At 33.7% G+C, this 27,916-nt stretch overlaps 7 protein-coding genes across 10 annotated transcripts in view; 3 read left to right on the top strand and 4 right to left on the bottom strand.

Annotated features, from left to right (window-relative positions):
- Window positions 1-1,591: 1,591 nt before the first annotated feature.
- Window positions 1,592-4,523, top strand: LOC106655170 (ornithine decarboxylase antizyme 1; the record flags this gene model as incomplete). The annotated part of the gene is made up of 4 exons (XM_014375396.1): window positions 1,592-1,723; window positions 2,001-2,250; window positions 2,377-2,535; window positions 2,638-4,523. Coding segments are annotated over 3 exons (498 nt in total), but the record flags the coding sequence as incomplete, so codon positions are not given.
- Window positions 4,524-4,619: 96 nt separating this feature from the next.
- LOC106655168 (GATA zinc finger domain-containing protein 14-like) lies at window positions 4,620-12,759 on the bottom strand. 4 transcript variants are annotated; one of them, XM_014375393.2, is made up of 7 exons: window positions 11,583-12,216; window positions 8,282-8,457; window positions 8,046-8,200; window positions 7,873-7,965; window positions 5,271-5,502; window positions 5,117-5,191; window positions 4,620-5,026 (listed from the first exon to the last, which is right to left on the bottom strand). In XM_014375393.2, the coding sequence occupies exons 2-7, from the start codon at window positions 8,439-8,441 to the stop codon at window positions 4,899-4,901; spliced, it is 843 nt and encodes a 280-aa protein (XP_014230879.1). In that variant the 5' UTR covers window positions 8,442-8,457; window positions 11,583-12,216; the 3' UTR covers window positions 4,620-4,898. The 4 variants fall into 4 exon arrangements, with proteins under 4 accessions (XP_014230879.1, XP_014230877.1, XP_014230876.1 ...); XM_014375391.2 differs by lacking the exons at window positions 4,620-5,026; window positions 5,117-5,191; window positions 5,271-5,502; window positions 11,583-12,216 and adding exons at window positions 6,041-6,576; window positions 6,821-6,982; window positions 7,313-7,462; window positions 12,242-12,759; XM_014375390.2 differs by lacking the exons at window positions 4,620-5,026; window positions 5,117-5,191; window positions 5,271-5,502 and adding exons at window positions 6,041-6,576; window positions 6,821-6,982; window positions 7,313-7,462 and having other exon boundaries at window positions 11,583-12,217.
- Window positions 12,760-13,507: 748 nt separating this feature from the next.
- On the bottom strand, window positions 13,508-17,699 carry LOC106655169 (microtubule-associated protein RP/EB family member 1). The gene is made up of 6 exons (XM_014375395.2): window positions 17,431-17,699; window positions 16,339-16,610; window positions 15,108-15,333; window positions 14,306-14,400; window positions 14,088-14,243; window positions 13,508-14,005 (listed from the first exon to the last, which is right to left on the bottom strand). Exons 2-6 carry the CDS (start codon window positions 16,603-16,605, stop codon window positions 13,946-13,948), a joined length of 804 nt encoding a protein of 267 aa, XP_014230881.1. The 5' UTR covers window positions 16,606-16,610; window positions 17,431-17,699; the 3' UTR covers window positions 13,508-13,945.
- A 452-nt stretch (window positions 17,700-18,151) lies between these two features.
- On the top strand, window positions 18,152-19,323 carry LOC106655133 (proteasome subunit beta type-2-like). The gene is made up of 3 exons (XM_014375355.2): window positions 18,152-18,342; window positions 18,572-18,928; window positions 19,002-19,323. Exons 1-3 carry the CDS (start codon window positions 18,252-18,254, stop codon window positions 19,175-19,177), a joined length of 624 nt encoding a protein of 207 aa, XP_014230841.1. The 5' UTR covers window positions 18,152-18,251; the 3' UTR covers window positions 19,178-19,323.
- Window positions 19,324-20,145: 822 nt separating this feature from the next.
- Window positions 20,146-22,467, bottom strand: LOC106655096 (minor histocompatibility antigen H13). Its single transcript, XM_014375307.2, has 6 exons — window positions 22,203-22,467; window positions 21,841-21,951; window positions 21,647-21,729; window positions 21,397-21,559; window positions 20,825-21,318; window positions 20,146-20,730 (listed from the first exon to the last, which is right to left on the bottom strand). The coding sequence occupies exons 1-6, from the start codon at window positions 22,395-22,397 to the stop codon at window positions 20,652-20,654; spliced, it is 1,125 nt and encodes a 374-aa protein (XP_014230793.1). The 5' UTR covers window positions 22,398-22,467; the 3' UTR covers window positions 20,146-20,651.
- Window positions 22,468-23,562: 1,095 nt separating this feature from the next.
- Window positions 23,563-24,997, top strand: LOC106655175 (15-hydroxyprostaglandin dehydrogenase [NAD(+)]-like). Its single transcript, XM_014375412.2, has 6 exons — window positions 23,563-23,767; window positions 23,833-23,959; window positions 24,038-24,144; window positions 24,216-24,389; window positions 24,466-24,617; window positions 24,702-24,997. The coding sequence occupies exons 1-6, from the start codon at window positions 23,675-23,677 to the stop codon at window positions 24,832-24,834; spliced, it is 786 nt and encodes a 261-aa protein (XP_014230898.1). The 5' UTR covers window positions 23,563-23,674; the 3' UTR covers window positions 24,835-24,997.
- The window catches only part of LOC106655174 (heterogeneous nuclear ribonucleoprotein K), a 57,826-nt gene continuing 54,907 nt past the window's right edge, over window positions 24,998-27,916 (bottom strand). Inside the window, exon 13 of the mRNA XM_023461462.1 lies at window positions 24,998-27,177. Within this exon, the coding sequence (XP_023317230.1) occupies window positions 27,147-27,177 (31 nt within the window). The 3' untranslated portion in view covers window positions 24,998-27,146. The remainder of the gene's footprint in view (window positions 27,178-27,916) is intronic.

The following is a 27,916-nucleotide window of genomic DNA, read 5'->3' as shown; positions in this document are numbered from 1 at the left end:
TGCAACCCCCATACACTTAATTTCCATCTGCGTCAGCCATCCGCTTGGCTGTACGTCTTTCCGCTAGACGATTAATTGGATTAAATTGCTGCACTATCAAAATATTCCACCAGACTTGCTATAACAAGTGTCAGCGTGCGAGAAATGAGCTGTGCAAGTCAAAACACACGTCGTTGGGCGTCGGATATAGCTCAAAAACTTAAATTTGGCTGCAAGATTGACAATAAATGCAATATTATTATTTTGCAGCTGCTCGCTCGCGCGGGAGTTAAGATTTGTGAAATGCCCGTCAAACGAAGGTGATTTACAGAGTTGTTGAATCGGGCTAGAAACCAAACAATTGTATGCACGTGGGCAATTAATACGCATGTAATCGATTGAGATTTCCAACGCAAAAATATACAAAAATATATAAATGAAGCACTTATTTGGCGAAACGCCCGTTTAGCGCGCATGACGTTCCTTATGCTTCTCCCACCTCGCTTTGTTCTCTTTGCAGTTCTCGCACTCTTGCTCTCTCTGTCTTTCTTACATGTAATATGCGAGGCTCGCTCTTGTTCTCGCAGCTCCGTCTCTCCTTCTGTTGACGAGAGGAATAGGTATAATATAAAGTTAGGATCTCCGCAGTTGTAGTACAATATCGGCGCGGGCAGAGAAGCTTTAATAATTACATATAAAATCGCGCGAGTCTCCCGCAGTCGCTGGTCAATCGGCTTACCGTGCGCGTGGCGATCGACTCGATTTCTAGCCCCTTCACGGGCATTTCTCTGCTCGCTCTGTCAACTTTGCACATACGTTTTTCACATACTTTTACACTTTTATACATTACCGTATACTTTCGTTGACTTTTGTACGCGAAAGAGAGGAAAACTCGTTGGTCGGTTTTGTGTGTTGTGTCGGACGTCGAGTGCGCGACGACCCTCTGGTTTTTTACGGAAGTGTTCGATTGCAAACAATTGATGAAAGTTATGGCTCCTTATTTGAGGTAAAAAAACAAGCCTCTCGATGTGTTTGGCAAGACGAGATAGTGCTTTTAACAGTTATCTGCAGTCGTTTGCCCATACGGATCTGTATCGATCGAATGATTGAGTACGTGCAGTTGCGTTTGCGTGGGAGGGGACAAAAAGGCCTTACCTACCTTGCCATGCATTGTAGCTCCCATTAGCTGTGTAAACACATGGATGGTGAATCGTACGAGAGATTTGAACGAGCGATTAATGCGTTGCAAATGTACACCTGCGTATGCAAAGAAAGTACAGCGCTATAACATATACCACTACCAGCAGCATCAGCGATGACGATGTTGTGTTTTGGCACGAAACCGTTGTTGCTTTGCCGAGAATTTGTCGTGCGTCGCGAATAATTGGACGCGCGGGCTTATATTGTTGACGCGCGTTTCGCGACGTGGAGCTTGACTACTTGAATTATCGACTCCTCCGTAACTATAATCTCGAGAGGAAAAAATAGCTCGCTTAATTAGATCACCGTCTAATCCGTTTTATCCTTTTTTCTCGTTGCAGCGAAATGAACAGCAAGTGCGTCGACGAGGCCTTCGAAGAAGGATCCAGGGCCATGCAGCACTACTGTATAACGCTGGGTGTGGGGCCTCTGTGGTGGTCCTGATGCGCCCCATGCCGCATTGTCTGTTTCTACAGTCAACACAGAGAGCCGCGGCGTGGGGAACAAGCAGAGTCAGCTCTCTGTGAGCTCACATATTGTACAAGTAAGTTGACATTTTTGCTCTTTTTGTAATCCAACAAAAGTCTCTTTCGTTGACTCGGTCTTGGATTTGTTCGTATGTAAAATAATCTTCCTCGCGTTGAGTCGAGTGCAGTCTCCATCATAAATTGACACCACTTGAAAACATTTTACAAGCTCGACTACTAGCCGAGCTTGCATAAACTCGTTCAATCTGGAACATGCCTGATTCAGAATGTGTGCAATACCAACGTTGCCAAAAAACAACGATAATATGTGTTTTTTTTTGTGGCTCTCCACAGGAGGATGAATTGCTGAAAGCATTGAAGACCAACGAATCGCTGCGCTTGACCTTTAATCTGCAACTGACCGAGAGCACCTCGGTGGAATGGGAGACAGTGGTATGGCGCGGCTGCATGTATATCCGCGTCCCAAGCTGTCTGCTTCCCGAGGGCTCGAAGGAAGGCTTCGTGTCTCTTCTCGAATACGCCGAGGAGACACTGCACTGCACCAACATCGTGTTGTGCCTGCGCAAGGACCGCTCTGATCGAGGTATTGACCGATTTTTTGGCGTCGATATCGCCTTGTTCGACAAGGCCGATCAAGTTGTCAATTCCAACGCTGACAACGACAACACCATGCTAGATTCTAAACATTATCGTTTGTCTGACAATTTAGCGATGCTGGTTCGTACCTTCATGTTTTTGGGCTTCTCGGTACTGCCTCCAGACCATCAGCTGGTACCACCGGGTAGCGATTCTGGCAATCTCTATATGCTCTATGCCATTGAGTAATCACCACGCTGCAAGCCAAACATCTCTTAAATTTAACGCATAGGTAGTTCATCATTACTTTTTAGTTTTTCTTTAATCTATTCATAGCTTTTATTTGTAAAATTTATGATGAATCAATCACTCATAGTATCATTGTATTTTTCAGGTTTTAATCATGATCATCCAGACCGATCGATCCATATGTATTCATTTAAAATTGAAAACACTATTCTTATTCATTGGATGAAGACAACTTATCATGGTTTATAATTTTTCTTTTTAGTACTCAAATTTATTTTTGTACTAAAAACAAACTTTGGGGCCGTTACTAATATTATTCCAAGCTGCAGAATTTTTTAAGAATGAGCTAAAGATAACATTCCGATTAATTATTTGTTTAGAAAAGTTAACTATAAAAATCTTAACATTCAGTTTTTTAAACGCACATATTTTTCATTCTCGCAGTTTTTAATAATAACAACGGAAACCTAAGCGTTAAAATTTAGAGATGTAACTTGAATGCAGGTGATTGCCAGATGAAATAGAGTCATGTAAGATTAGCTATTTTAAAATCAATTCATTCTCTAAATACAATATTAAAATTTATCTCGTCAGAAATAAAATGCTCACAAAAGCTTGTCCCTCGTATTTCTAAAGTATTTAGTGGTTTTGAACATTGTCTATTATCATCAAGACTTGACAAAACTACTGATGTTTAAGGAAATTTATTATCGACAAATCTCCGTGTTAATTAGGTGGCAGATTGGGTTTAAACTGTATATAAAATGTTAAAATGCAACTTATTATTGTTTAAAGTGCGTATATTATAATTATTAATAGCAATATCATCTGAAGTTTGTGTTCAATTATTTAACTGGCTTTAAAAGCATTATTAATGATCATTAGTATGTAGTTTATATATGTATTTATGATTACTTGAAAAAGTTTGAATGCATGATACATGCAACCTTAATTTTTAAACTATTCTCTTTTCAATTTATTGGACCTGCTGAAATGGCTGTGCTGTACTTAAAACTGGTTACTGGCATCAACTAGAAAAAATTGTTCATCTTATGTGTCACTCATTTTTTTACTTGAAGTTTGGACAAATTTCATTATAACGGATTGTAATTTTTGCTTCAGTAATCAGTTCAAAAGTGTATTAAGTATTATTATAATATGTTTAAGATATTTAAGAATATGAAACAGCACTTAAAAAGAAAAAACTGATGAACTAGTTAGCTAATACAACCTTTTGACATCAATGTAAAGCAGGAAGCCATAAAAAACCAATATTTATATTTGCATAGTTGATATTATTCTATTCGTAAAGCTATTATGATTTCGTATTTTTAACATTAATATCATTGAGTTATTGTTGCAATTGCACAGAACATTTAATTCGAAAAATTACATAATCTAACAAAATCCATTAACTAACAATTGGATATCCCCTATCAGATAATTCCCAATCAATTAACATGTGAGAGTTTTTGTTAATAAATGCGCTCTTAGTGTTGACAAGATCAACAGACTGTAAAATTTTAAAAATGAATAAAAAAAATTTAAAAATAAAAAAAGTGTAAAAAAAAATGAAATGTTAGTAGTTGGTAAGGCGTAAAAACAGTAATGAGTAAACAAAAAAATTACTGTGTTTAAACTGTTTTGGAAAAATGGATCGCAGTAAGTGAAAGATAAAGTAAATAAATAATTGCAGATAAATAATTATCTTTTGAAAATTACATTATTTAAAATACATAAATTGTATAAAATGTGATAGGATAGACCATTAACAGATAATGGCTACGTGCACTTGACCTATGAAAAAAACATTTTCTGTGCTATGTTAACATACATTTTTGATTATTAAATAAATATTCTACAAGGATAGTATTTTTATAATTATTTTTCACTTCTTAAGTTTGATTGCAAAAAATATTTATGCACATTATTTAATCACTCAAGTGTGTCACGAAAAATTGGACTTATAAATAAGTTTCATAACTTAAAATTATATGTATTCTCAGTTTAATAAATTATATATTAATGGAATGATTACATACTACTTTATTTCCAAACCAATGAGTTATAACTCATGTACTGACTTTCAACTTACTTGGAGTTATTCGGGCAATCGAATAACATATGCTTTAAGCATTTTCGTGAATTGATTAATTCAAATTTTAACTGATTTACATTAATTAATATAAAAATATAGTACGTAGTTTATTGCAACGCCAACAAATCCATAAAATCAAATTTTATGATTCATTTCAGTTCAGGAAATTCATTAGTAGAATTGAAGAGAAAAATCGAATTTACAGATTTGTACAATTATCATTTTACATTATCACTAAATTGTACAGTAATAATCGCTAGTCATTTCTCTTCTAAATTTTCAGTATCAAATATAAATTTATGATCTTATTATTTTTTTTTTCGATTATACTTGATTTTATTTTTATTATTTTGCTTATTGTGAGTAGCATTTGGTACACTGGATTTTTGATCAGATACGTGCTTATCACTTAAACCTACTTCAGGTACACTTTTATCTGAAAATAATATTTGTAAAATATTATTTCGACGTAAGCCACGATTTTGATAAAAAATCAATATTAATACTCATGAGCTTATCAACTCACCATTATTTTGATCGAATTTTTCATGTCTCTGATTGTTGTAATCGAATTCATTTTCAACAGAACTGAAGTGATTTTCTATAAACCAAGAAATATACAATTATTAATTTGATCATTTAGTAATTATCAAAATTAATGTGACCCATCAATAACTTACTACTTTCAGGTTTTTTAGAATTAATAGAATTACTGTTAGTGGACGAATTATTAATAGCTTTAACAGGGATCTTTTGATTTCTGCTGCCATTAATTTCCTTTTGCGATATAAGTTCATTGTTTGATTCTGCGAACTCCTGATTATTTTTTTCGTCAATATCCATTGACCCCAGGGGTTTTGCAAACTCGTTGTTGATTTCGGATTGTTTGACCGTGTTAGTGACCAACATCTTCTGCGAGAAAAAACAACTTGGTCAATAAAAGAATACTTATATAAATATTTAAAAAATGGTTTTATTTATAAAAATTCATTAATAAATGATTAAAAAAGGGCTAATTCCTCTTAGTAACAAAGGTAGTGCTGAAGTAAGGAAATAGAGCATAACTTTGACTTATAATCCACTTTGTAATAAAAAATAATGTAGCCTTCAACAATGATTTTCAAGTCTTATAATTTATTTGAATTATTAAATTTCAATTCAAATCTTTAATAATTATTGCAAAGTTTGAAATGCATTGACTGTGTTTAAATATGACAGCCAATTTTTAATGAATAATCATATCTTTTGAAGTTTTAAAACTTTAAATATAATTTTCAGTAACATGATAAATATTTAGTTTTTGGTATGATAAAACCAATTTCGCATATAAACTACATAAAATAAACGATGGGTATGGTAATGATACATTTTCATATCATTATTTCAAGGATCGATATTTTTTGGAAGGAATTTATTTTGGTTAGAGAGTTGTAAAATAAAAAAAATCATGTTTTATTACGAAAATATTCAATTTTATTACAATTTTAAAATATACGTATTGGAATAGACATTGAATAACAAATTAAGAAAAACGAGTCAACTATACATTAGTTTAAATCAAAATCACTAAAAAATGATTGTTAAATAATCACACATTACTTGCTGAGAATGCGATTATTGATCATAATAAGTACATGTGCTTACAAAACATGATGGCATGAAAAAATCGTCGATTGTTTAAATGCGCTTATAATAACTTTAAATTTACACATCTATCTTTGAAGGTAAAACATCATTGGATCTTCAAAAAACTCATCCTTCAGCGCCTCCAGCCCCTCTTTCAAGGTTGTAGAACTCAATTTCTCGTCCACACGGGAAATTAATATTGGTAACTTTATGGTTTTTATCTAAATGTTCCTCTCCTGAATCGTCTGATTCTTCCATCGAATTCTCTGAGCTAATATCAGACAGATTATTGCTTTTATTATTTATTTCTGCAGTACTTGTAACTTCAATATCAACTTTTTCTTCAGCTTTTGGTAAAACCTAAAATTAACAGGTTTAAAATGAGAACATTTGAAAAACCCATTTTAGTATTTTTTTCAAGCTTATCCATAAATTTCGAACGTCAAGAACAGATGATTTTTTTCAACGTGATACATGGTAAACATCACGATAGTTTTTTTATTATTCAGAGACTGCATTTCATTTCAATTTCCCAAATACACGAACGAAATTTTTTCAAGTTAAGCACAAATAATAAAATATTAAATATGATCTAATGACTAACTGCTACTCCGTTGAGTTCATCATCTAATACAGCTTCATCGTCAGATTCGTCAGTTTCATCCACTGAATCGTCTGAACACATATCAGAAAACTTCCTTTTGCTATCATTTACTGCTGAGCTTGTGACTTCAACTTCAGGTTTTTCTTCAGCTTCTGATGAAACCTAGAAGAATGAACTTTGAATTAAACATTAAGTTAAAATAATTGTTTAGTCTTATATTATTTGAAAATTATATCCATGAATTTCGAACACCTACTAGAGTAATATTACATTTTTGAAACGGTTCAGCACTATAGTGATTTCATATTTTGAAATACATGAATAGAATTTTTTCATGAAGATGAGCATAAAATTACGTTAACAGCAAATTTTAAAATAAAATTGTGGAGATGGAGGAGTATTGTGTCGAACATATAGAATTAAAAACGATAGATGATTGGGATGTTGAATGAAAATGAAGATTGTTAAGAAAATGTGGAAAGAAGAACTTACCGAGTCAAAAAAATTAGAGACTCGAATTTTAGTCGGGGGCGGCGATGGAGGCATCTTAGTTCCGGAGTCCAAGCAAGATAGGGTGGATAAAGTCAATCTTAAGGACTTAGCCAGGCTCTTACTAGCTTCTCTCACAGTCATCGGTTCGTCCTACACCCACCATCACCGTACGAATTTATCGAGTTTTTCTTTAATTTGTTTTTTATCCGTGTAAGATAAAAATCGCGTGAAATTGATCTTTTCAAAGTTTATTCGAATAAACTCTCAGCTTATACACCGTCACTTATTTTTAATACAATCAATTATTTTGACTCAATCTATTTTCGCTGTCGCTAAGTTTTATAGGTTTTCATGCAAAACTTGTAGAGTCTGTTAGTAGTACAAGTTAGTGTTAAAGTTTGTTAAAATAACAAGAAAGGAATAGAAACAAATATAAGTTCTACTAAGTTGAGAAAAAAAAAATTCAACGAAATTTCAGCGATTAAACATTTTGATTGCACAAATCGTAAAATTTATGAAAATAATTAATTTGTTTGCATCTAAAAAATATAACTATTTACCTTAGTAGTGGATCCTTTATTTAATTTCATATTTTTCATGCCAGTTGATTTGATAGCTTGGATACGTTTGCGGCTTTTTTGCAAGACTTGAATCTACGAAACAATGAATATTGTTAATAAATTAATTTTCATTATACATATAGGAAATGCTGATTGAATAGATGAAGAGTTACCATGTCGATAGGTTCTACTTTTGGATATCCCAAAACTGATGCTGTCAGATTAATGCTAATCCTGACGACTCGCAAAAAAATTAGAGTGGGCAAAAACAAGATCCAAGGAAGCGGTCTGACGAAATCAACTTCGCTGGATGGTTTACCGTTGACTTCTGGAATATTGAACAAGTGGCGATGAGTTACAGGCTTTGGAATGAAATCGATTTTTTCGATCATGAAGAATAATTACTCACCCATACGGACGTCTGTCGACGGTAAACTCCACTGTACCGACTTTTCAATGGTCCACAAAACCTTGTCGATGGCCTTTAGAATTGCTTGTCCTATAGACATCTGTGCGGCCGAATCGACTCCTGACGAAATTAAACTGCTTATACTTTCCACGTTCACCATCTTCGTAGAAGTTCTCCTATTGTTTAAAAAATTTGATTACATAATTGTTATTATATAGGATATATTTTTTAAGTTAGTGTAAAACTAAACGACATCGTTTTCTGACAGTTGTAATAAATTGGATAAAAAATGAAGCTCGAAAAACGGAGCTTCTTACTCGCATATGCTGGCCAATGACGGTGTACTTTGTCCAGGCATTACATTGCAGTTTATAAATAAGTATAGTATAATAATGGTTCCGAGGGATAAGGGGCACTCGTCGATTATCGGTATCGGGAAAGCAGCACGACCTCGTGGTATCAATCGTTACGATGCATCAATCCATGTACGAGTTTGCGCGTTCCGTAATGACAACAATTTAAACTGACATTACATTACATTATTATTTCCATTATGCGGATTAATTTGAGCTCGTCAAATCAAAGATAATTAAGTGAATCGTGCAATTGTTCTAACGCGAGATGAACTGTTGATATCCGCATCCACACTTAACAAAAATCTATTTATTTCTCGTAATTATTACGATTATTGCATCCATTTAAACGTTTACTCAAGCGTCGAAAGCATTACTCTTTCTAAACCCTTGTAAATGCCATGAAAATTTCGCCTTGTGACGCAGTGGTATCGCGAGCCCTTCAACTTAATCAATTAAAATTAGGATACTTATTTTGCAAGCCGTACCGAATCTTTTAACTAATATTGCGTCAACCAGTTTTCAACGAAAAATTACTCATCAAAAAGTCGTCGAGTTTCATTAATAATTAAAACTGATATACTTTTTAAAATAAGCTCGGCAAGATAGTGCCTTTACGGATGCACATACGACGATTGTCTCGAATATTGAGGTATTGGTATAAAAGGAAAATAACGACGATAGCGACGAAACGGTAAACATCATCGCGGAGCGGATGATAATGTGTAATTATAAGCGTGCATATGCAAAACGAAGCAGTAAAGAAAAAGATGAGCCAAGCGGCTCTCTCCGAATTGATACATTTTTGTAATTATTTTGCCATCGACGGCTGCCATATTTCGCAGCGGAGAAATTGACGCAGAGCGAATGGAAAAAGTTCTGGACGATACTGCTGTCAGTGGAAATGCGGCGAATCGGTATACGTACGAAGATCGGCCTCTATCTGCGTGCTCAGTTGCATATGTGTAAACGTACATAGACGTACGCAGACGTAATACAGAAGCGAGGCAGACAATGAAGATTTGTCACGAGGCATAATAGATTTGTTTATCGTGCACAACTTTTTGACCACGCGACTATATTTTATCGAAATTCCTAGGATCCTTTGAATCGATCTCTCTTGACTCCATCTCAAAAGCAGTAACAAATGCAGCCCGCGTTTATCGCGAATTATAATTAGCAGCATCGGGAATCAATGTCAGCTGCCTGTTAAATTACGAATGTTTATAATTGTGTGCACTAGACACAGTGGACGAGTACGTGCAGAGGCGCGATATATATGCATTATGTTGACGAGAGACGCCGAGATTACGTCAAATTTTAATTCGAGTTATTATTAAAATAATACCGATGCAGCAGTTTAGTCGAAAGATAAACTCGCCTCTTATCGTACGAATCGAAGACGACGGCTTTGAATCATTATGCGGTCGCCCGTCTCGACGTTTTGGGCGTCGAGAATCCTTTTACCAATCGAATATCACAATGAAAAATCTGACTTCTGTATTGAGCAAATTGCTCGAAGATTGCTTAACAATAGCGAGCACGTGTCGGAAAAAAATAATATAAATAATAAACCTTGTAACATAAATATATATCAGAGACATTTTTTTCATCATCCAGTAATTGTACGATATAAATCATTAGCAGATGATTAACGTTATTTAAAATCAATTTTTCCCTAGTGTGCGACATTGTCAACTATATCTGGCATACGTATAGTATTGCTTGTGTTACAATTTATACACTTGTTCTCGTCGTAGTCAAAGCAATTAAAAATTAAAACTTTCTTGAATACGCGAATGTGTCTTAATATTACTCCGCGGCGATAAGATGGCTGTGTTGTAATTATGCAACGCGCCGACTCGTCTTCACTTGGTGATTTTATTTCTTTTTCTTATTTTCTTTTTTTCTGTATTAAAAAAAAAGTATAACTATACATTGAAGATCTGGCTGCACTGCGTTGCGTGCGCGGCACCCGAGAGGGGTCAAAGCTCAAGTAATTTTTTAACGTCTGCGATCTGCGAGATCCCTGCGAGAAAAATGTAACGCAACGACGCTTCTTCGGACGCAGCGTTAAATAGTAAATATAAACAATTTTGCATGTACGTTTAGGCGTCGGAAATTCAAACTGCTGCTACCGATTGGCCACGCGTACGCACATACAGACGGACGCCCGCAACGATTATATATTTGGATAAAAGCGATACTCGATCGAATCGCTCAAGGGCGATCGAGCCGAGATCCAACGTCGCGTATGAAAACACACACCTCGATATATTATAAACAGTCGCCACGAGACATTTGCACGCTCGATCGGATAGCTCAAATCGCGAAGACATTATACGTACACGCATAATCGAGGTAAACAATATTATACTTCGCTTGTATATCAGAGACAATCGAATATCTTTCTCTCGCACACACGTATGTGTATACCTACGTAGGCTCGCGTACATTAAATTCGATACCGTAAGATATTGTAGGCAGTCGTGCGCGCACTCGACGATCGCTAATTTCAATTTCCATAAATAACGATATAATTGATCTATCGGAACGCGTATTCGCCACTCGAACTGTGAACTGACTCAACGGCGAAACGCGTAAGATAGGTACAGGTGAGAATGCGGCGCTCGCGACATGTTTGAATGAAAAGCACAGGAATTCGGCTGAAAATGGGGTTGCAGCGGTACGGATTGACACGTGCGACTCGAGAGAGTTACATAGGTAATATACCTGTCGAGAAGTGCGCCTGTATGAAGAATCACTTGATTGCTTATTTTTCAAAGCCGATTGAGCCAATGTGTAGTCAGCAGCGCGAGCTCAAGCTTGATCGATCGAACATTAAATTTGCACTCGCAGTTTGAGTTGTCGTCACGCAAGCAATTGAGAATTGATAAGAAAGAAAGAAAGCGAGAAAGAGAGCCGCGCTCAACGTAACAGACAAATACCTTGGTTTATAGCGAGCACAGTCGTCGCGAGCAATGGTCCTTTGGCAGCTCGCTCACTATACTAAAATCCTCCCCCGCGGTTGCTGCTACTGCAGACTTTTAGCGGCAACAATTGGACTCGATGTACGCACCGCACGCGTGATCTATACAAGTCTGGGAGATGGGGCCGCCGTTGCAGTCACTTGCTGCTTCTGTATTATGATATTGTGTGTGCGTGTGTGTATAAATATGTATACAGTATACGTGTGCGTGTGCAGCTGTCGACTTGCAGCAATCGGGCCGCGCTAGCGATCGACTGGCAAGCGCTTATAATAAGCCGCGCGCTCCGAGGCTCGCACATAGCATTTTAGATGCCCCGAGAGCGCGAGCAATGCTGTTTACTGCGGCCAAGAGAGAAAAACGGCGAAATCGCCACACGCCAAAGATAAGAGGAGAGCTCGCCTCTGATGCTCGCCTCTCTCTCCTTCTAGCTCCCTCGACACTCGTGTTTTGTCTTACAATTGCGTTTCGCCAACGATAAACCTTATTACGAGTTACAAACGTTTCTTTTTGCCGATCGTCTTCGCGCGCCTTTCGCAATTCGCGAGACCCGTGACTTTCGGAGCGACAAATTCGCGCGTTTTTTAATTGTTACAATAAATAAAATCTATCACACTTACTGCGGCTGGAGCGAACTCGCTAGCCGGCATGAGCACTGTGTATTGTACCCGCAGCAGCCACACGCACAAGACGCACTCCCCGATTCACAGCGAGCGAGAACCTATTATTGCAGAGTATGCGCCGACTGCCACCAACTGCCTCGTGATTTTCGCGCCGAAACTTCCCCTCTTCGCATATTGCACATGCCGCAGACGCATGCAGCGCACGATGCCCGACAATTTCTCCCCTTCGTTCTTACCTTTTGGCCGTTAGTCACCCATGTCTTCCTCTCTTTTTTCGCGGACCCTCGGCAATTTCGAACTCCATTATATACTTATTCATATTCTTAGAATACGATCCAACAGTTTCTTCATACGAGTCTTGGATTAAATCTTTAGTTTGATTATTTTTTAGAGGAGGATGAAACGAGCTTATTTTCGTTTGAACTGAATTAATGCATCATTTTCAAAGATTAGTTTTATTAAACATTAGTTACATCGTTAAAATTTCAAGTTTCATAGCATTATATACTAACTTTTGCGCTTTTTCATAACGTCAAGTATCTCATTATTTAAACGATTCATTCACATACTCCCAACGTTCAATTCCGTCAGAGCGTTTTGAAATAAATAAAACGAAAATTGATCTTCTACCAACCTGTTTAAAAAGTTCATTTATTCTCATTTTAATTATGATTTATTACTTCTAAAGCTGGTACGTTACTTGAATAGTTTTTAATTACAACACCATGTACATGTAAATACATTAGGCTAATACAGATGCTATTTCAGAATTTATCAATTTTCCTTTAATTTCATGCGAGTATTTTTTGTTACATTTTTCTGTAAGAGTTCATTTTTACAATTACAATATATTCAATAATGATCAACTTTTTAAAATACTCTCAACTTCTGTACAAGATAAATTCTCATTTTACAAGTAAATAATTGGTCATGCATTATTATGATATAAAGGCCATATATTGAGATTTAGTTAATGGAAAATTACTTGTTACACTTTTGTATGATGAAATTTTATCAATAACACTTTTTCAATTTAAAATTTTAGAAAATAATTAGTAATTAAAATTGGTATTAATTGTGAGAAAAGGATTAAATTACTTTGACTCATTTTTTTATGATACCTAATCAACTTTTGATTTATGTAAAAACAGTATAAAATACATTGTCCTAATGAAAGTGCTCAATTTTTCCGCAATTTTTTCACACAATCTTTTATAAGGTCTCATTCGAATCTAATCACATTCATTAAAATTAACATGAGAATAAAAAATAGATGCAACCGTATTAATAATATTTATTTTATACAATACAATATGAATAGTTTAAACACAAACTGTTAAAAAAAGGACTATTCTTACTTGAATGTAAATCAAAGTAAAAGAAAACAGACTCACAACCACATTCACAGATGAGTACAATTTCACTTCAAGGCAGCGACACAAAATTCAATAATGCGCCTAACAATTTTTGTTCATTGGATCTGTTTGTTGTGTAACAAAATTGAAATACAACTTTCAAAAGATTGATAATAAATACATCGCAAACATAATTTACCGAATCATATGAAAATATAACGAAACAAAGAAATGTGCAACCATTCAACAAGTTGTATAAAGAAGTTTAGTAATGCTTTTTGTCAAATGTGACATTAGACAGCTTTTACTTCATATTTCGATTTCACATTTTAACTCAGATTGGTTATTAGTACTTATCATCATCTTGCTCATCTCCTTCAACTTCATCTGGAGGTGCAAAACCATCCTGAAAAATAAATTTAAAAAATAGTTCAGCTTCTGTTTCCACTTAAATTATAAAATTATCAAAGTACATAATCCATCATTACCTCAGTAGCATACAAAACTTCTAAAATTTTATGAATAATTGGAGGAGTTTCACTATTATCAGATTCTTGGCACATAACTTCAATGTCTCTCAGCTTTCCAAAGTAGAAATCTCTTTCTTTCTCCAACCCATCAACAGTTACTTTAAGGTCCATTATCTAAAAATAATTATAAGCAATTTAATAATAATCACAACTACAAATGAATTCAGTATAATTACCTGACTGTTAAGTTCTTCAATTTTTCCTGTGTCTCCTCGAACTCCCATTCCTCCAGTTTTTGGTATTCCAACTCTAGATGCTGGAGCTTTGTTAACTGTTTAATTGAAATATATAATTTGTAATTAAAATAATTGTACATTTCTTTATTACACTGCTACCTATAACACATAATACATGGCAATTCTTATAGCAGTGAAAAAATTGTGCTAAGTTGTGAGAATAAAATGTGTCAAAATTTTATTCAATAATAAAAAGTCAAACCAAACATGCAATCTGAAGCAACACGCTTTTTCGTGCATTATAATTTTGAGAAAAAATGAGTGGATGTAAGTACATGCATATTGGAAGAAAAATTAAAATCATAAATTAAATTTGGATTCTGAATATTAAATATAATAATTACAAGATCTTTGAACATTTTTTGCAGGTAAATTGATAGAAGTTGTATATCCTTCGCCTAAGTTAAAATCATATATAATAGGATTAATAACTATTATCAGAGTTTTTTCTCAAGAATATGTGATGATTTCAAATTTTGATTTTAATGTAAAATTTGTAATTTATGTTTATTTTTGAATGCAATAAAAATCTATTTTACCAGAGTATTGATTATTTTGTGTTATCAACAATTTTTAAGCAAAATTGAGTCAACAATGCAGATTTATTAATCTTTTCAGAACATTATCCAAAAGACAAATCTTTTGGACATATTTTGATTTTTTTAGAAAAGCATTTACTTCAATTATTAAGATACTTGGTATTGAGCGAAAAACAACAGAAAAAAAATTTTTTTGACTGTACCCATCCTAGCAGCTGGTTTTGATGGCACTGGGGCAGTTCGTTTTACCATTCCACCACCTCGTGGTACATTATTGCCACCACTGCCTAATGGTTCACCCCCTCTCATAGCAAGAGCATCATAAACATCTGTTCCTGAATAGTTTGCATCAAAAAATTTCTTGAACCATTGTAAAAACTCAAAGTTGTCTTGGAACCTGCCTTTCACCAATTTATCGATAGGTACAATCTGTAAATGACAGGTGAAAGATTGCAGGGTAAAGTACATCAAAATAAAAAAAACTGAAAAATTATGCAAATAAATGTATATAAAAATAAAGAATTTCTCTTTTATATTGGCTCAAATGCAATACTGTTACTGCTTAAAGAACACTGAATAAAATAATTTGAGCTAAGGGTTATTTTACAGTGGCATTTTTATCACATCTATCAATGTAACATACATGGAAGCAGAATTGTTATTCCATTTTAGAATATTATGATAGTTCTACTAAATGAAAATAATTGTACCAATTATGAATTTAAACCATAATATCAAGCTAATAATATTTACTTCTAAACCTGTAAAATTTTATAAAATTTTGCAACTAATATTTACATTGAATAATACAGAGCACATGCTCTGACATATGCTTTAAACTTGTGTTGCAAAAAATGTTGCTCAGTGTATAATGTGTTTTGAAGTGCTGTTCATGTGAAAAATTTAACGAAGTGAAAACTGATTTTATAGGAGTGTACAGAATGCTATTGAAGAAATTGATAATTTCAGCATCTATAAGATGTCATGCGCCAGGCAGTGCACAAATTTAAAAAAAGGGGGTTGAAATTAGAAATATCCATGTACTCATTTGATGTCGAGGTATTGGATTTCTCTGTTGAATTTGCTTAGGTGGAGCTTGTTTCTGCACCAACTGACTATTGGAGTAGCTATGTGGGTTATCAATTCCAGAACCCAAAGGAATATATCCTCGAGCTTCAAAAGCCTCATATTCACGTCCGTCATAGTTAGCGTCAAAAAATTTCTTAAACCATTGCAGAAACTCAAAGTTGTCTTGAAAACGTCCCTTAATAAGTTTATCCACTGGTATTACCTATGTCATTTTGGTAGGACTCACGTTATAGCATATTTTATTGTTGGAGATAGAAAACAACATAATGCATAATGTCTACTTGTCATTTTAAGTTTTGCGATTACTTATAATTAAAAATTTTTTTTTATAGTAGTTTTTATTACCTTGTCAACATTCGTTTTTTTGAAACCAGCTTGAAGTAATTTAAAATTTTGAATGTATTCATGTTCAAGATTAGTCTTGAACTTGACTCTTTTCAAAGGTACTGAATTTGGGAATAACATGTCCATGAACTGGCAGTATGCGGCACCAGTGCACAGCTCTTCAATCTTGGTAAAAGCTGATTGAAGGCAATCATTAACCCAAGCAAGCATATCATGCCGACTCAAATTTTCAGTTGTCACATTGGTTGCGTACACATTGACAGCCATTGTCACTGTAAAGAAATAAGTTAAAAATTTGTAATGCAAGTTTTATATGTTACAAACTTAAATAGTTACTTATAGATGAATGAATAAATAAATAATAAGAAGCAGGAGTAGAATCAAAATGACCTCCAACGTGTTTTGTTTGGAGACAATTTAATTTAAGTATTAAGAACAACACTTACAATATGTAACATTAACGTTAAATTTACAAATCTTTGGTAGATTAGCGAAATAATCGAAATTTTGAGTAATGACTAATGAAATAACCGTAAAAGGTAATCGTAGATAGTGAAATATGCAAATATTGAGGCGTAGGAGTAGATCGTTCATATACCTGACTACGAGTCACAAATTACTTTCAAAAATATATTTCGGTACTCCAACAATCACTATAAATTGTAATGGTCTGCAGGTTCGTGAGCAACTAGTTGGCGAAAACTGCGGCATCAAAATAATGAACAAAAAAGAACGGAAGCACGATGCGAGGAGAAACGGCGAAAGAGAGGCAGGCGCGATGGGCGAGAAAATAGAGCGTGGAATTTCGCTCAAGAGCTAACTCCCAGACGACGGTATATATCATTGCGTTTTATATATGTATAGAGGCATGCAGGATGTGAGTCGGATGCACGCTTCAACGCGGTGTTTATCAAATTCGCGCGAAGCCGAGGTCGCGGGGCCCGATCCGCCGTTCCCAATGTAACGGCTTTTAACGGCTTTTCGAGCCTCGCCAGATAGTTGAGTTTTCGGAGTTGTGTTTGGTCGCGCCGGTCTATGACATATTTGTTTGGACGAATATACATAGATACACAAATATATCGAGATGCTTACCGGGTTGAGCTATTGGGCTTTTCTCGTTGGCACTTGGCAGCTAAATCAGCGGCGAGATAATCGCCTTTAAAAGCGAAAACACCGAAAACTATGCCGGATTGCGATGATCCTTGTGGGATCAGTCTAAAAAACTAACTCACAATGGAGATCGAGCGTTTAACTTTCTTTGCGGACGTATCGCGAGAATTTGTCTCTGATGTAAAAGTAGCTTATACAGACGTGTATTTTGCGTGCCTCGCTGCCTTCGCTTCCAGGCGCAAATGATTTGAAGTTGGCAGTCTCTGCGAACTCTCGATACAGGCCGTATCGATTGAATTCACGGACTCCGTGGGTAAACTTTCGTCGCACATTTAAATATTATATCCGAATATGTATATTATGTTTATTGAATTAAATGATTTTTTTCATGTCACTCACATATTACAAACTTTAAAATATTTTGTGCCAATAATTTTTTCATTTCAAACTTCCAATCGAATTTATGATTTAAAATGTTTTCATTAGATTTCAGTGAATACAACAGTTTTTAAAACTTGTTGACTATTTCTGTCAGAAACATAAATAATTAAATTTTTATGATTTACTAAAATGAATGGCTTTATTAAAAATTCTTACATTTTTACTGTTTCACTTTTACGATAAGGCGCCTTTAAGTAGACTGCTATTCTGCAGCCGGTAAAATTTCACGATTCAATATATGTAAGATGGCTTCTACCCTAGAATGACATACAGTTTTCGCTATCGACAGCGACTGTACGCACCAATTTAGCAGATAGCTCATTTAAACCTGTAGAAAAATATAAACAAATATATAAAAAAATATGGAGTGCCTAATAGGAATCCAGTTCAATGATTTTGTCCTTGTTGCGGCTGACATGACCAACGCTACATCGATTATGGTCATGAAAAATGGTACGCGAATTATTGCATTTCATCAATTCTAACCTTCTTTTGTATTATTATTTTTTCACAACAGAAAACTTTTATTTTAGAAGTATTTTACTATTACAATAATCAATTTTTTTTATAATAGAACCATTTAAAGAGATTGTAAAACGAATAATCATTTTAATCTCATACTAGTAGCATTTAATACATTCATGAAATTCAATGTATTTACACCAATGTGTGCTTTTTTCAGATGAACAAAAGATTCATAAATTGGCCAACAAACTTGTCATGGCTGTTTCTGGTGAAAGTGGAGATGCCACTCAGTTTTCAGAATATATCAATAAAAATTTGCAGTTGTACAAAATGAGAAATGGCTATGAACTGTCCCCTAAAGCAGCTGCTAATTTTACCCGGAGGAATCTGGCAGATTATTTACGTTCTAGAACTCCATACTTTGTTAATATGTTGATGGCTGGTTATGATGATCAAACTGGTCCTGAATTGTACTTTATTGATTACTTAGCATCATGTGTTAAAGTACCTTATGCTGCTCATGGATATGGAGGTTTCTTTTCGCTCACTATTTTAGACAGATATCATAAAAAAAGTAAGTTTTTTTCCAAAATATTTCAGTTTATCATTCCCTGATTATTGTTTCTAAACTTTAAATTTCTATTTAGATCTGTCAGAAGACGAAGCTTATATTTTAATGAAGAAATGTGTCAGAGAAATTCACAAACGCCTCATTATTAATTTACCAAATTTCAAAGTTCAAAAAATTTCTAAAAATGGAGTTACAGAATTACCACCAATTACTGTCCAAAGCTTAGCAGTTGAAGATGCTGCCAAGGCTTGAAGACATTATTATAATTATTGATTTTTAAGGTTTCTTTGTCTCTTAATAAATCAGCAATTTTGAAGTATCATACTGGAAATTTGATTTTGTTGCTGTAATAAAATTTTGTTAAATAAAATGGAAAATTTTTATATTACAAAGAAAAAGTACAAGTTTCTTAAATTATTTGATTCTACATTAATTAATAATTTTAGTTCATTTAATAAATATTCAAAAATATATATCACTTCAAAACATTTTATTTTTAATACTATTTTTGACAAATTAGTTACAAACATTTGAAATGCTTTGAGTTTTAGTAACAATAAAACTATTGACAATGTTGCAAAATATTGAATTTTCATGTTGAGTATTCAGTATTGTAATTATTTTTCTTCAACAGTAATACAAAATGTTTGATGATTACATTATTTGAGCTTTCATTATTATGTTTATGGATAATTCAATAGCTTGTTGGTGTAAATCATTTATAAAAATTTTTTTATAAATTGTATGTTCTTATAAGCTAAAAAAGTCAAATTAATCAATTACCTTGTATACCCAAATGAGTATATTTGAAGTAGAATATAAGCATATTGTAAGAGTGTATTTCCTATTTTTGTTGGTTTATAAAAAATGAATTTTTTATGCTATGTCATTTATTTAATATACATTCTACTCATTTACAAAAAAACATTAATCATACCAATAATCAAAGTTCGATCAAGTTCAAGTTCTATAAAATGTTTTTATTCTTAGTTAATCACTGATACTCACATACTTTAAGACCATTTTATTAAAGCACAGATTTGCTTCACTAGTTTCAGTTACATTGTTAAACCCAAAAAAATTAGGAGAAGCAAATTTTAATATTTTACATTTTCTATATTCAAATAATAATACTTTGGCAAAATATTAAGTTTTTATCTTGTATCTTTTTGTATTAAAATGTACTAAATTAATTGATTTTTGAACAATTATTTTTTATCAGAAAGGGATTGATAGGTTCGTGTATCCTAATAGAACAAGAACCATAATTTAAAAAAATTAATTGAATGAAATTAATTGTAATAATAAAATTTATATTAATATAAACAAAACCAATTGTTTTGGTTGAATACCAAAAAGAAGCAACTTAGAATCACAAGGCACACTCAAATCAATTTTTTGCACTACTTTATCTAATGGTAACAATTTCAATAAAAAAGTTACAATTTTAATAAAATTGTTACCATTGCAATAAAATACATTTTACTGCATTGCTAAAAAAAATAATATACACACATTCTAAAAAGTAAAAAATGCCTAAGATTCAAAATATTTCTTTTACTGCATCTAGCTTATACATTTTCACGTGATCTTAGACATTCTTCATTTTAAATTGTGAGAGATCTGACATAATATTTATCACGCTTGTGTTCTCAATAATGTATGTATCCATTTATTCATTAACATCTCACATGACGTCTCATTCCTTTAAAAATAAAGGAGGTTTTTATTTGTCTTTTTTAACTTCTGTTTGAGTAGTTTTTGTAACAGATTTTTCTTCAACTTCTGATGGATGATCTTCGTACCTGTGAAAAAAAATTTAATAATTCATTTAACGTTTTTTTTTATTTATTAATAATTAAATCGAGAGATTAAGCAAATTTATTGGAAAATACTTACGAGAATAGAGCTTTTAAGTCTCCTTTAATAAGAGCAACCAGAAGTGGTGTTCCCAAACAAGCAGGAACTAGGTAGAGCAGAGCCGGTTGTGCATGGTTAAAAATTTTCATAACAAGCAAAGTTACCAGTAAACCCATAAAATAGGCAAAGAAAGTTGTATAGAAATAAGTTTTCGACTTCCTTTTGAGGCTGTGATCAAACCTCAGCAGAAGGGCAATGAAAATTCCAGGCACAACGATATCACCTAATCCTAACATGGCAAAATTTTTACCATTGAGTCCACTTTCTAATAAATCTTGTGGAAATACAAGCTTAATAGGAGCTTCAAATGATTTAGCTACAGTCACCATGACATTAGTGCCAAAAACCCAGAATATATCATAAACAAAAAGTCCACATAATAAAATACACCCTGTGATGACTTTATTCAAGTGAAGTAATTCGACTCCATTAATTGCAAAAGCAATTCCAAATAAATTGTTGGCAATCCAGTGCTAAAATAAGTAAAAAATAACATTAAGTACAAAATTAATCTTGATTGGAGAGTAGAATAATAAATTAATGAAACATACTTTTTTCAATAGGTACCAAGCTCCAATTATTGTGCAAATTGCTAAACATACAATGTCATGTGAAGTAAATTTATAATTTATTAGATCTTCATTGTCACTTTTAAGACGTAAGTGATAATCCTTCTTAGGAATGGCCGCAGGCATTAAGGAGGTAATGAGTGGGCTGAAAATATTAATATAAAAAATAATGGCATCTATTTTTTATATATAAAATAAACATTTTAAATTGTTCATTGAATTTTTAAAATACCTTGAAATATGAGAAAGGGCCAAAACTCCAAGGAAAAAGAAGTATCCAGTTAAAAGATAATTGATGTATTCTTTAGAAAATACCTAAAAGTAAATGTTTAATTTATATTAATAAGTAGCTTCACTATTAATAGAAAAGTAATTTAAGATGTGATAATATTCTAATAAAAACACATCAGTGATGTAAAATATTACCTGGAAAAATATGTAGAGTCCAAAAAGTGCTGCACTAGAAATAAAAGGAAACATAGCAGCATCTTTTTGACTCATTGTCTCTGGTTTTTCACCACTCCTCTCAAAGTGTTTCTGCAATAGTAAAAGGAAAGTGAAATTATACATCAGAAAGTAAACAACAGAACATATGGAACTGTAGAGTATTTTTGTAATCTGAACTAAATAACAAGTGAAAGATTTTAAAATAGCAAGTTTTACTATGATAATGACTATAGCGTATACAATTATGATGAAATAATTGAAGATAAGAATGAGCATAAATAATGTGGAAGAATCAGGAGCAGCTGTTGGAATCGCGGATAAATCATGATGTGGTGTCTAACCTGCTGTTCACGTTGATGTTTGACAGACCGGTAGGAACCGAAGAAAATTGGCAAAATAGCCATTATGACGAGGCTTCCATAGGCAATAGCCATACCCTCGGTCGAGGCCGGCTGATGGCTGGTCGCATTTTTCGCGGCATTTTCCGTAATATTTTCATTGACTTTGGCGACGATTTCACTGACCGTATCTGCCATCTTGACTCGTGAGGCGCACGATCACGACTGAAAACTTTGGAGTCTGGACGGAGAGGCGAGAGCTGACAACACGATATAAGTATGGTATACACGATTCAGTACACGAGTTTACTGCTTAGTGGGACTTTGAGCTGCCGAGCGCCAATTGGTCGACGGAGTTGAAACGTAATTTGAAATTCAAGTCTAGGCAGCATTTCAAATGGTAGTCGCTGACAGACTTTTTGTCGCTCGTGTTGCGTTCGACCAACTCAGCAATTGTATACACGAAAAATTGTATCCTAGATTGAGGCAAAATTTGAGAAACTTTTAGAGTTGCTACACTATTAATTTCACTCTTGTTCGAAGTGCGATCTTCCTATAATTTGAATTCAACTATGCAAACGATGATCGCAATGAGTTATTGACTTCGACGCAAAGTATATATTATGAACTGTACAAGATGTAAACGAGGACGGCACCAAATGCGCTCTGATTATTGTTTTCTTGTATGTTTTATTTCTATTTGATTCACTGTCAAAAATGACAAATTTCAAATCAACAAAAACAGAGGCAATCTTATAATCGTCACCATCTGCAAATCTTGAGAAGGAAAAAATTGTGTAAAACAAATATGCAGTAGGTACTTTTCATTGTGGAAATATTGCTTCGCCGGGGATTACGGAAAATTAGTTCGAACGAGTTCGGAGGAAAAAAAGTTTGCATTGCGAAACTTTCATTTAAAAAAAAATCTGTAGTTAAAAATGTAATTTTGCACGTACAAAAAGTATTCAGCTTCCGTTGAAATTAGTAGACGTTTTTATCTACTTCCGTACTCAAAATTTAACTATTATTAATTACGGCCCAAGTTAATGAACTCAAATACTTTTCAGACTTACTCTTTAAATCGAGGATAAATTATCTATTTTAATTAGCTCAGTAAATGATTACTCTTTAGTTTTACAGTAGATTTGCCGAAATGACACGCGGCAACACAATGTTTCGGAGCGCGATTTTCTCGGCACGCTGACGTATCAGCTGATGGCACATAGTGCAATTCAAAGACGCGTTCGTATTTTTTTTTGTTATTCAAGAAATTATCTTAATACACCGAAACGATGATAAACAGCTCAGCTCGCGTATGCGTTGGGTCAAAGAGTCATGGATATGACGATTTGCATTATGCTATTCAAAAGTGATTTCTCTCTCGCCAGTGCAAGACGCAGCTTGCCGGTGCTCTGATTTCAATTTGATCGATTTTTCGAAATTCGTAGAAAAAAGAAATTTTAATCCGGATCAAAATGCAGATGAAAGACAAGCGAGCCCTCGTGATCGGCGTTTCCAACGGTCTCGGGGTAGTTTTCGGAAAAGAGCTCTTGCGTAACGGCGTCGCGGTAAGTAAACACGACTCCCTTTTTCCCTCGCGGCGATCCAGTAAACATAAGTCGGGTCTTTTCAGCGGGTCTTGATGATCGACCAGCACGATTCACTCTGCAAATCGCAGCTCGAGCAGCTCAACGAAGAATTCGGTCGAAATCGAGCGGCCTTCGTCGGTTGCGATCTGACCAAAGGCTCGGAATTCGATAGTACGTGAGCTTGAACCCGTAAACTCGAAATTCGACAAAGATCATACATTAAGCCAAATATCGTTGAAAATATTTCAGATGTCTTTAAAGAATCGGTCAAGGAGCTCGGTGGTTTGGATATAATAATCAATAACGCAGCCATGATCGACGAAAGAAACTTCCACCAGAGCATTGATACAAATGTCGTAAGAGTTGTCTTATTGTTAAACAATTTTTCACCGCGATGCACCCTTAACACGCGAATTATGAAACTCAGACTGCCGTGTTCCGAGCCAACATGTTGGGAGTACAGTTTATGGGCAAAGACTGCGGGGGCCGCGGAGGAGTCATCGTCAACGTCGCGTCGATTCTCGGTCTCGAAGCTTTTCCACAATTGCCCGTTTACTCGGCCACCAATAACGCCCTCATCGCCTTCAGTCGCTCCTTCTCGGTGAGTAACTGGACTTTATTATCTATGTATGTATTTCGATGTTGATTATCATTGTGCCCGTGTTCGCGCATCGCAGCAACCCTATCACTACCAAAGGACGGGCGTGAGGATTGTGGTGCTGTGTCCTGGACTCACAGATTCCAAAGCCTTGGAATGTTTGAAAAACGATAAGCTCGTAACGAGACTGGAAGATCTATCGGAAGCCATGAAAGACATTCAACCTCAAAGGCAAACTCTTTTCTTTTCGTCCCTTAAAATGATCGAGTATCGTTCAATAACGTCAACGCGATAAATGTTTTATATCTGTTGTAGACCTGAAACTGTTGCACACGCGGTTGTTTATGTCATTAGGTGTGCACAAAATAGCAGCATTTGGATCAGCGAAGACGATAAACCAGTGTATGAGATTCAGTTGCCGGATTCTCTGCCGGTCAAATCGCAATGAACCACTTTTTTCAGCAGACATAGTAATTTTATAAGTTATAATTAATTCATACAAACTTTATCACATACGGATCAATACCAATGAAAAGAATTCAACAGTCAATAATTTTATTCATAAAGAATGAGTGAGGAGAGGAACAATCAACAAGCGATACACAAAATTATTCAGAGTATTTGTACTAAGTTTATTCGATAAATAAAAAGTGATTGTACAAATCAATTGCAAAAATTATTCCTTATGTATAAACGCGTGGTCTCACAATGCTTTATTTTGCGAGGAGATTTTCATCTAATAGTTATTTTGTGAAAAAAATCCTCCCACCCAAAGCGTAAAGCTTCACTTTTACTTCTCCTAAATTACAATCAATGCCCGCAGTCGCATACAATATATTTTTTCATCTGATTACACAGTTTTTTTTGTACAAATATAAAAATAAATTACAGATTTTAATTCCGTCAAATTTAAACACTAATTTTTTAGACGCACAGAGTTGCGAGCGAGATTTTTCGAGATCTTCTGTTTTCTCCTGATTCGTTATTTTAATGAAAAGAAAAGTATAGCCATCATATGATAATAGAACATTACAAACTTTGTCAAAAATTTTTACAAACTAAAATTACTTAAACAAAAAACTACATTACGATGAACAATGCCCTTGAACTAATAATGCATGGATTGTATATTGGGTGCGTAGGGAAGGGAGTTTTACAAACTGGGTGTTAATAAGAAAAATTTATAAATATTCAAAGGTTTTTCATAATTCGGAAAAACTAGCTTATCGCAATCGATTCGTCAATACGAAGTTTTACTATTCAATATAGTTATCAAATATATATTGAGCATATAAAAAAAGATTATTCTGTACTCAGAGGAAATCTAAGATATGACTTTTTCTACTTTATATTTAAATATCAGATTAATAAAAACTGGAGTAGTGTATAAATGCCATGATAAAACAATCTCAATTAAAATATTGAACTAGTGAAATTTGCTTGGCATCATTTGTGTATAAATTTGTTTTTCATTATACAATTAAATGATTTATTTTTGTACAAAGTAAAAAGAACACAAATTAAATTTTGATTTTTTAAAATAACAGAAAGTTAGTTCACAACATGTTCTCCAGCGGTTTCAACTACGCTAGTATTCCTAATTTTTCTTGACTAACTCTCAAAAAGTGGTATGGAATATATGACAATCTTGTTTTAAAAATTCTAGCTTCTAGATTGAGAATTTGAAGAAGTTCTAATATAAGAAGCATTTTAAGTTACCTTTAATACAGGTATTAAAACATTTTAAATAGATGTACAAAGATGTAATTTTATATTCACATAACAGGTGTTATTAGCTTGTTTCAATTGAAATAGAAAATGTATAGTATTTTTCTTATACACGAGGTAATGCGGACTATAATTGTTTCGTAATTTACGCAGTGTAATAAGTAATAATATAATGATAGTCTACTTTTTTAACGAACTACTGCAGTCGATGAAGGGTGGTTAAATTATGCGAAGGAAAGTATACCATTTTTATTGCTTATTTACAAAATCTTTAGAAACTTTAGATTTCCACTTTATTCATTCATTATTTTTTTTTCATTCAAATATCTTTATAATTCAATGTTCAATAATTTACTTTCAATCGCAGCGATGGCTTTTTCAACTTCAAACTTGAATGTTATGTATTTTGGGTAGCTCTTTACAATAGCGGGTACTATTCTAGCGTTGTTCCATTTTTATAAAAAAGAAATATTAATTATCTACGAGTGGTTTCAACTGTTCAAGTATATACATGAATCTTGATTTATTTAAAGAAGGAGTTATTTTACACGCGGAGAAGTTTTGAATTAAAAAATTCAAAATGATCAGTAAGTAAAGATTAAGAATAAAAATTAAATATAACCTAATTTTTGAATTAATAAAATTAATGCTGAATCTTAAAATACTAATATTAGCTTCATTGTGTACACAATGTTTACAACGACTTGAAACCACTCGTTGGATTATAAAAACCGTTAACTAACATAAAGAAAAGCTGGAGATTGAGGAGCATTTGCCTGTACTAGTATTACTGACGATGGATTTATTTGTTTGATTTTAGACATTGAAAAAATATGATCCCTTATGCTTATGCTTATGTTTCACAATCATCTTAGACGAGCGGTTCGGATAAAGATTTTGCTTGGTTTATATAGATGTTTCATAATGATCTTATGAGAATCCAAGATGTAATTTTCGTTAGAAAACGTTACGAATGGATCTTTGGCTCGCCCGTTCTCTCCCTCTTTCTTATCCATAATTAACGGTACTCCTTTAATATGCTTGATCAGAATTCTCGTGCACGCTGTAAAAAAACGAGAGTCAATATTAGTACTAACTTCATTTTTAACATACTTGAAAATTATTATATTGATTTAATTTAAATTATCAATCAAACATATAATTTTTCTTCAATGGATCTAAAATTGCATCATGTTTTACACTGATTTGTTATGTCATTATTAATTATGCTAAGCATTTGCGAAGAACAATGGTTAGTTTTCCAAGACAAGCGAGATCGGTAGCAGGTGTGAACACGACGATTATAAGCAATCTTTGTAGGAAGATTAGTGATTTCTTGTTACATCTGGACTAGAACAACAAAATCACTAGTCTTCCATACAACGATACTCATACATTTCGAATAATTTCAAAATGCACTGAAGAACCCAAAGATAGGGAGTTGAATCACTTTTCCATTTCTTATTTTCTCTTCTTCTAGCGACTTATAGACTGTTAGTGTTTACATGTTAGTATGCATGATTTCATCATGAATAAATAAAAGGCAAAGACGTTAATATAAATACTAGATTTTTAGTATTTTCTAGAATTTTTTTAATTTAATAACAAAATAACCGGGTAATGGTTAAAACTATTAACAAATTTTAAATATTGTCTTCGACTTTTATTTTACATTTTCAATTCGTTAGTTCATTTTTTGCCACATATTATGGTTTAGGCACGTGACATTTCAAATGAAAAGCATTAAGATCATCTTTTAAAATATTATTTGTAGGATTTTTTATGTTACAAGCAAACATTTA

Source organism: Trichogramma pretiosum, unplaced genomic scaffold, assembly GCF_000599845.2.
Source record: "Trichogramma pretiosum strain Unisexual culture from Peru unplaced genomic scaffold, Tpre_2.0 scaffold2, whole genome shotgun sequence".
In the NCBI taxonomy this organism is placed as follows: Eukaryota; Metazoa; Arthropoda; class Insecta; order Hymenoptera; family Trichogrammatidae; genus Trichogramma; species Trichogramma pretiosum.
The sequence above is the reverse complement of the archived record's forward strand: the minus strand, read 5'-3'. Positions and strand labels throughout refer to the sequence as shown.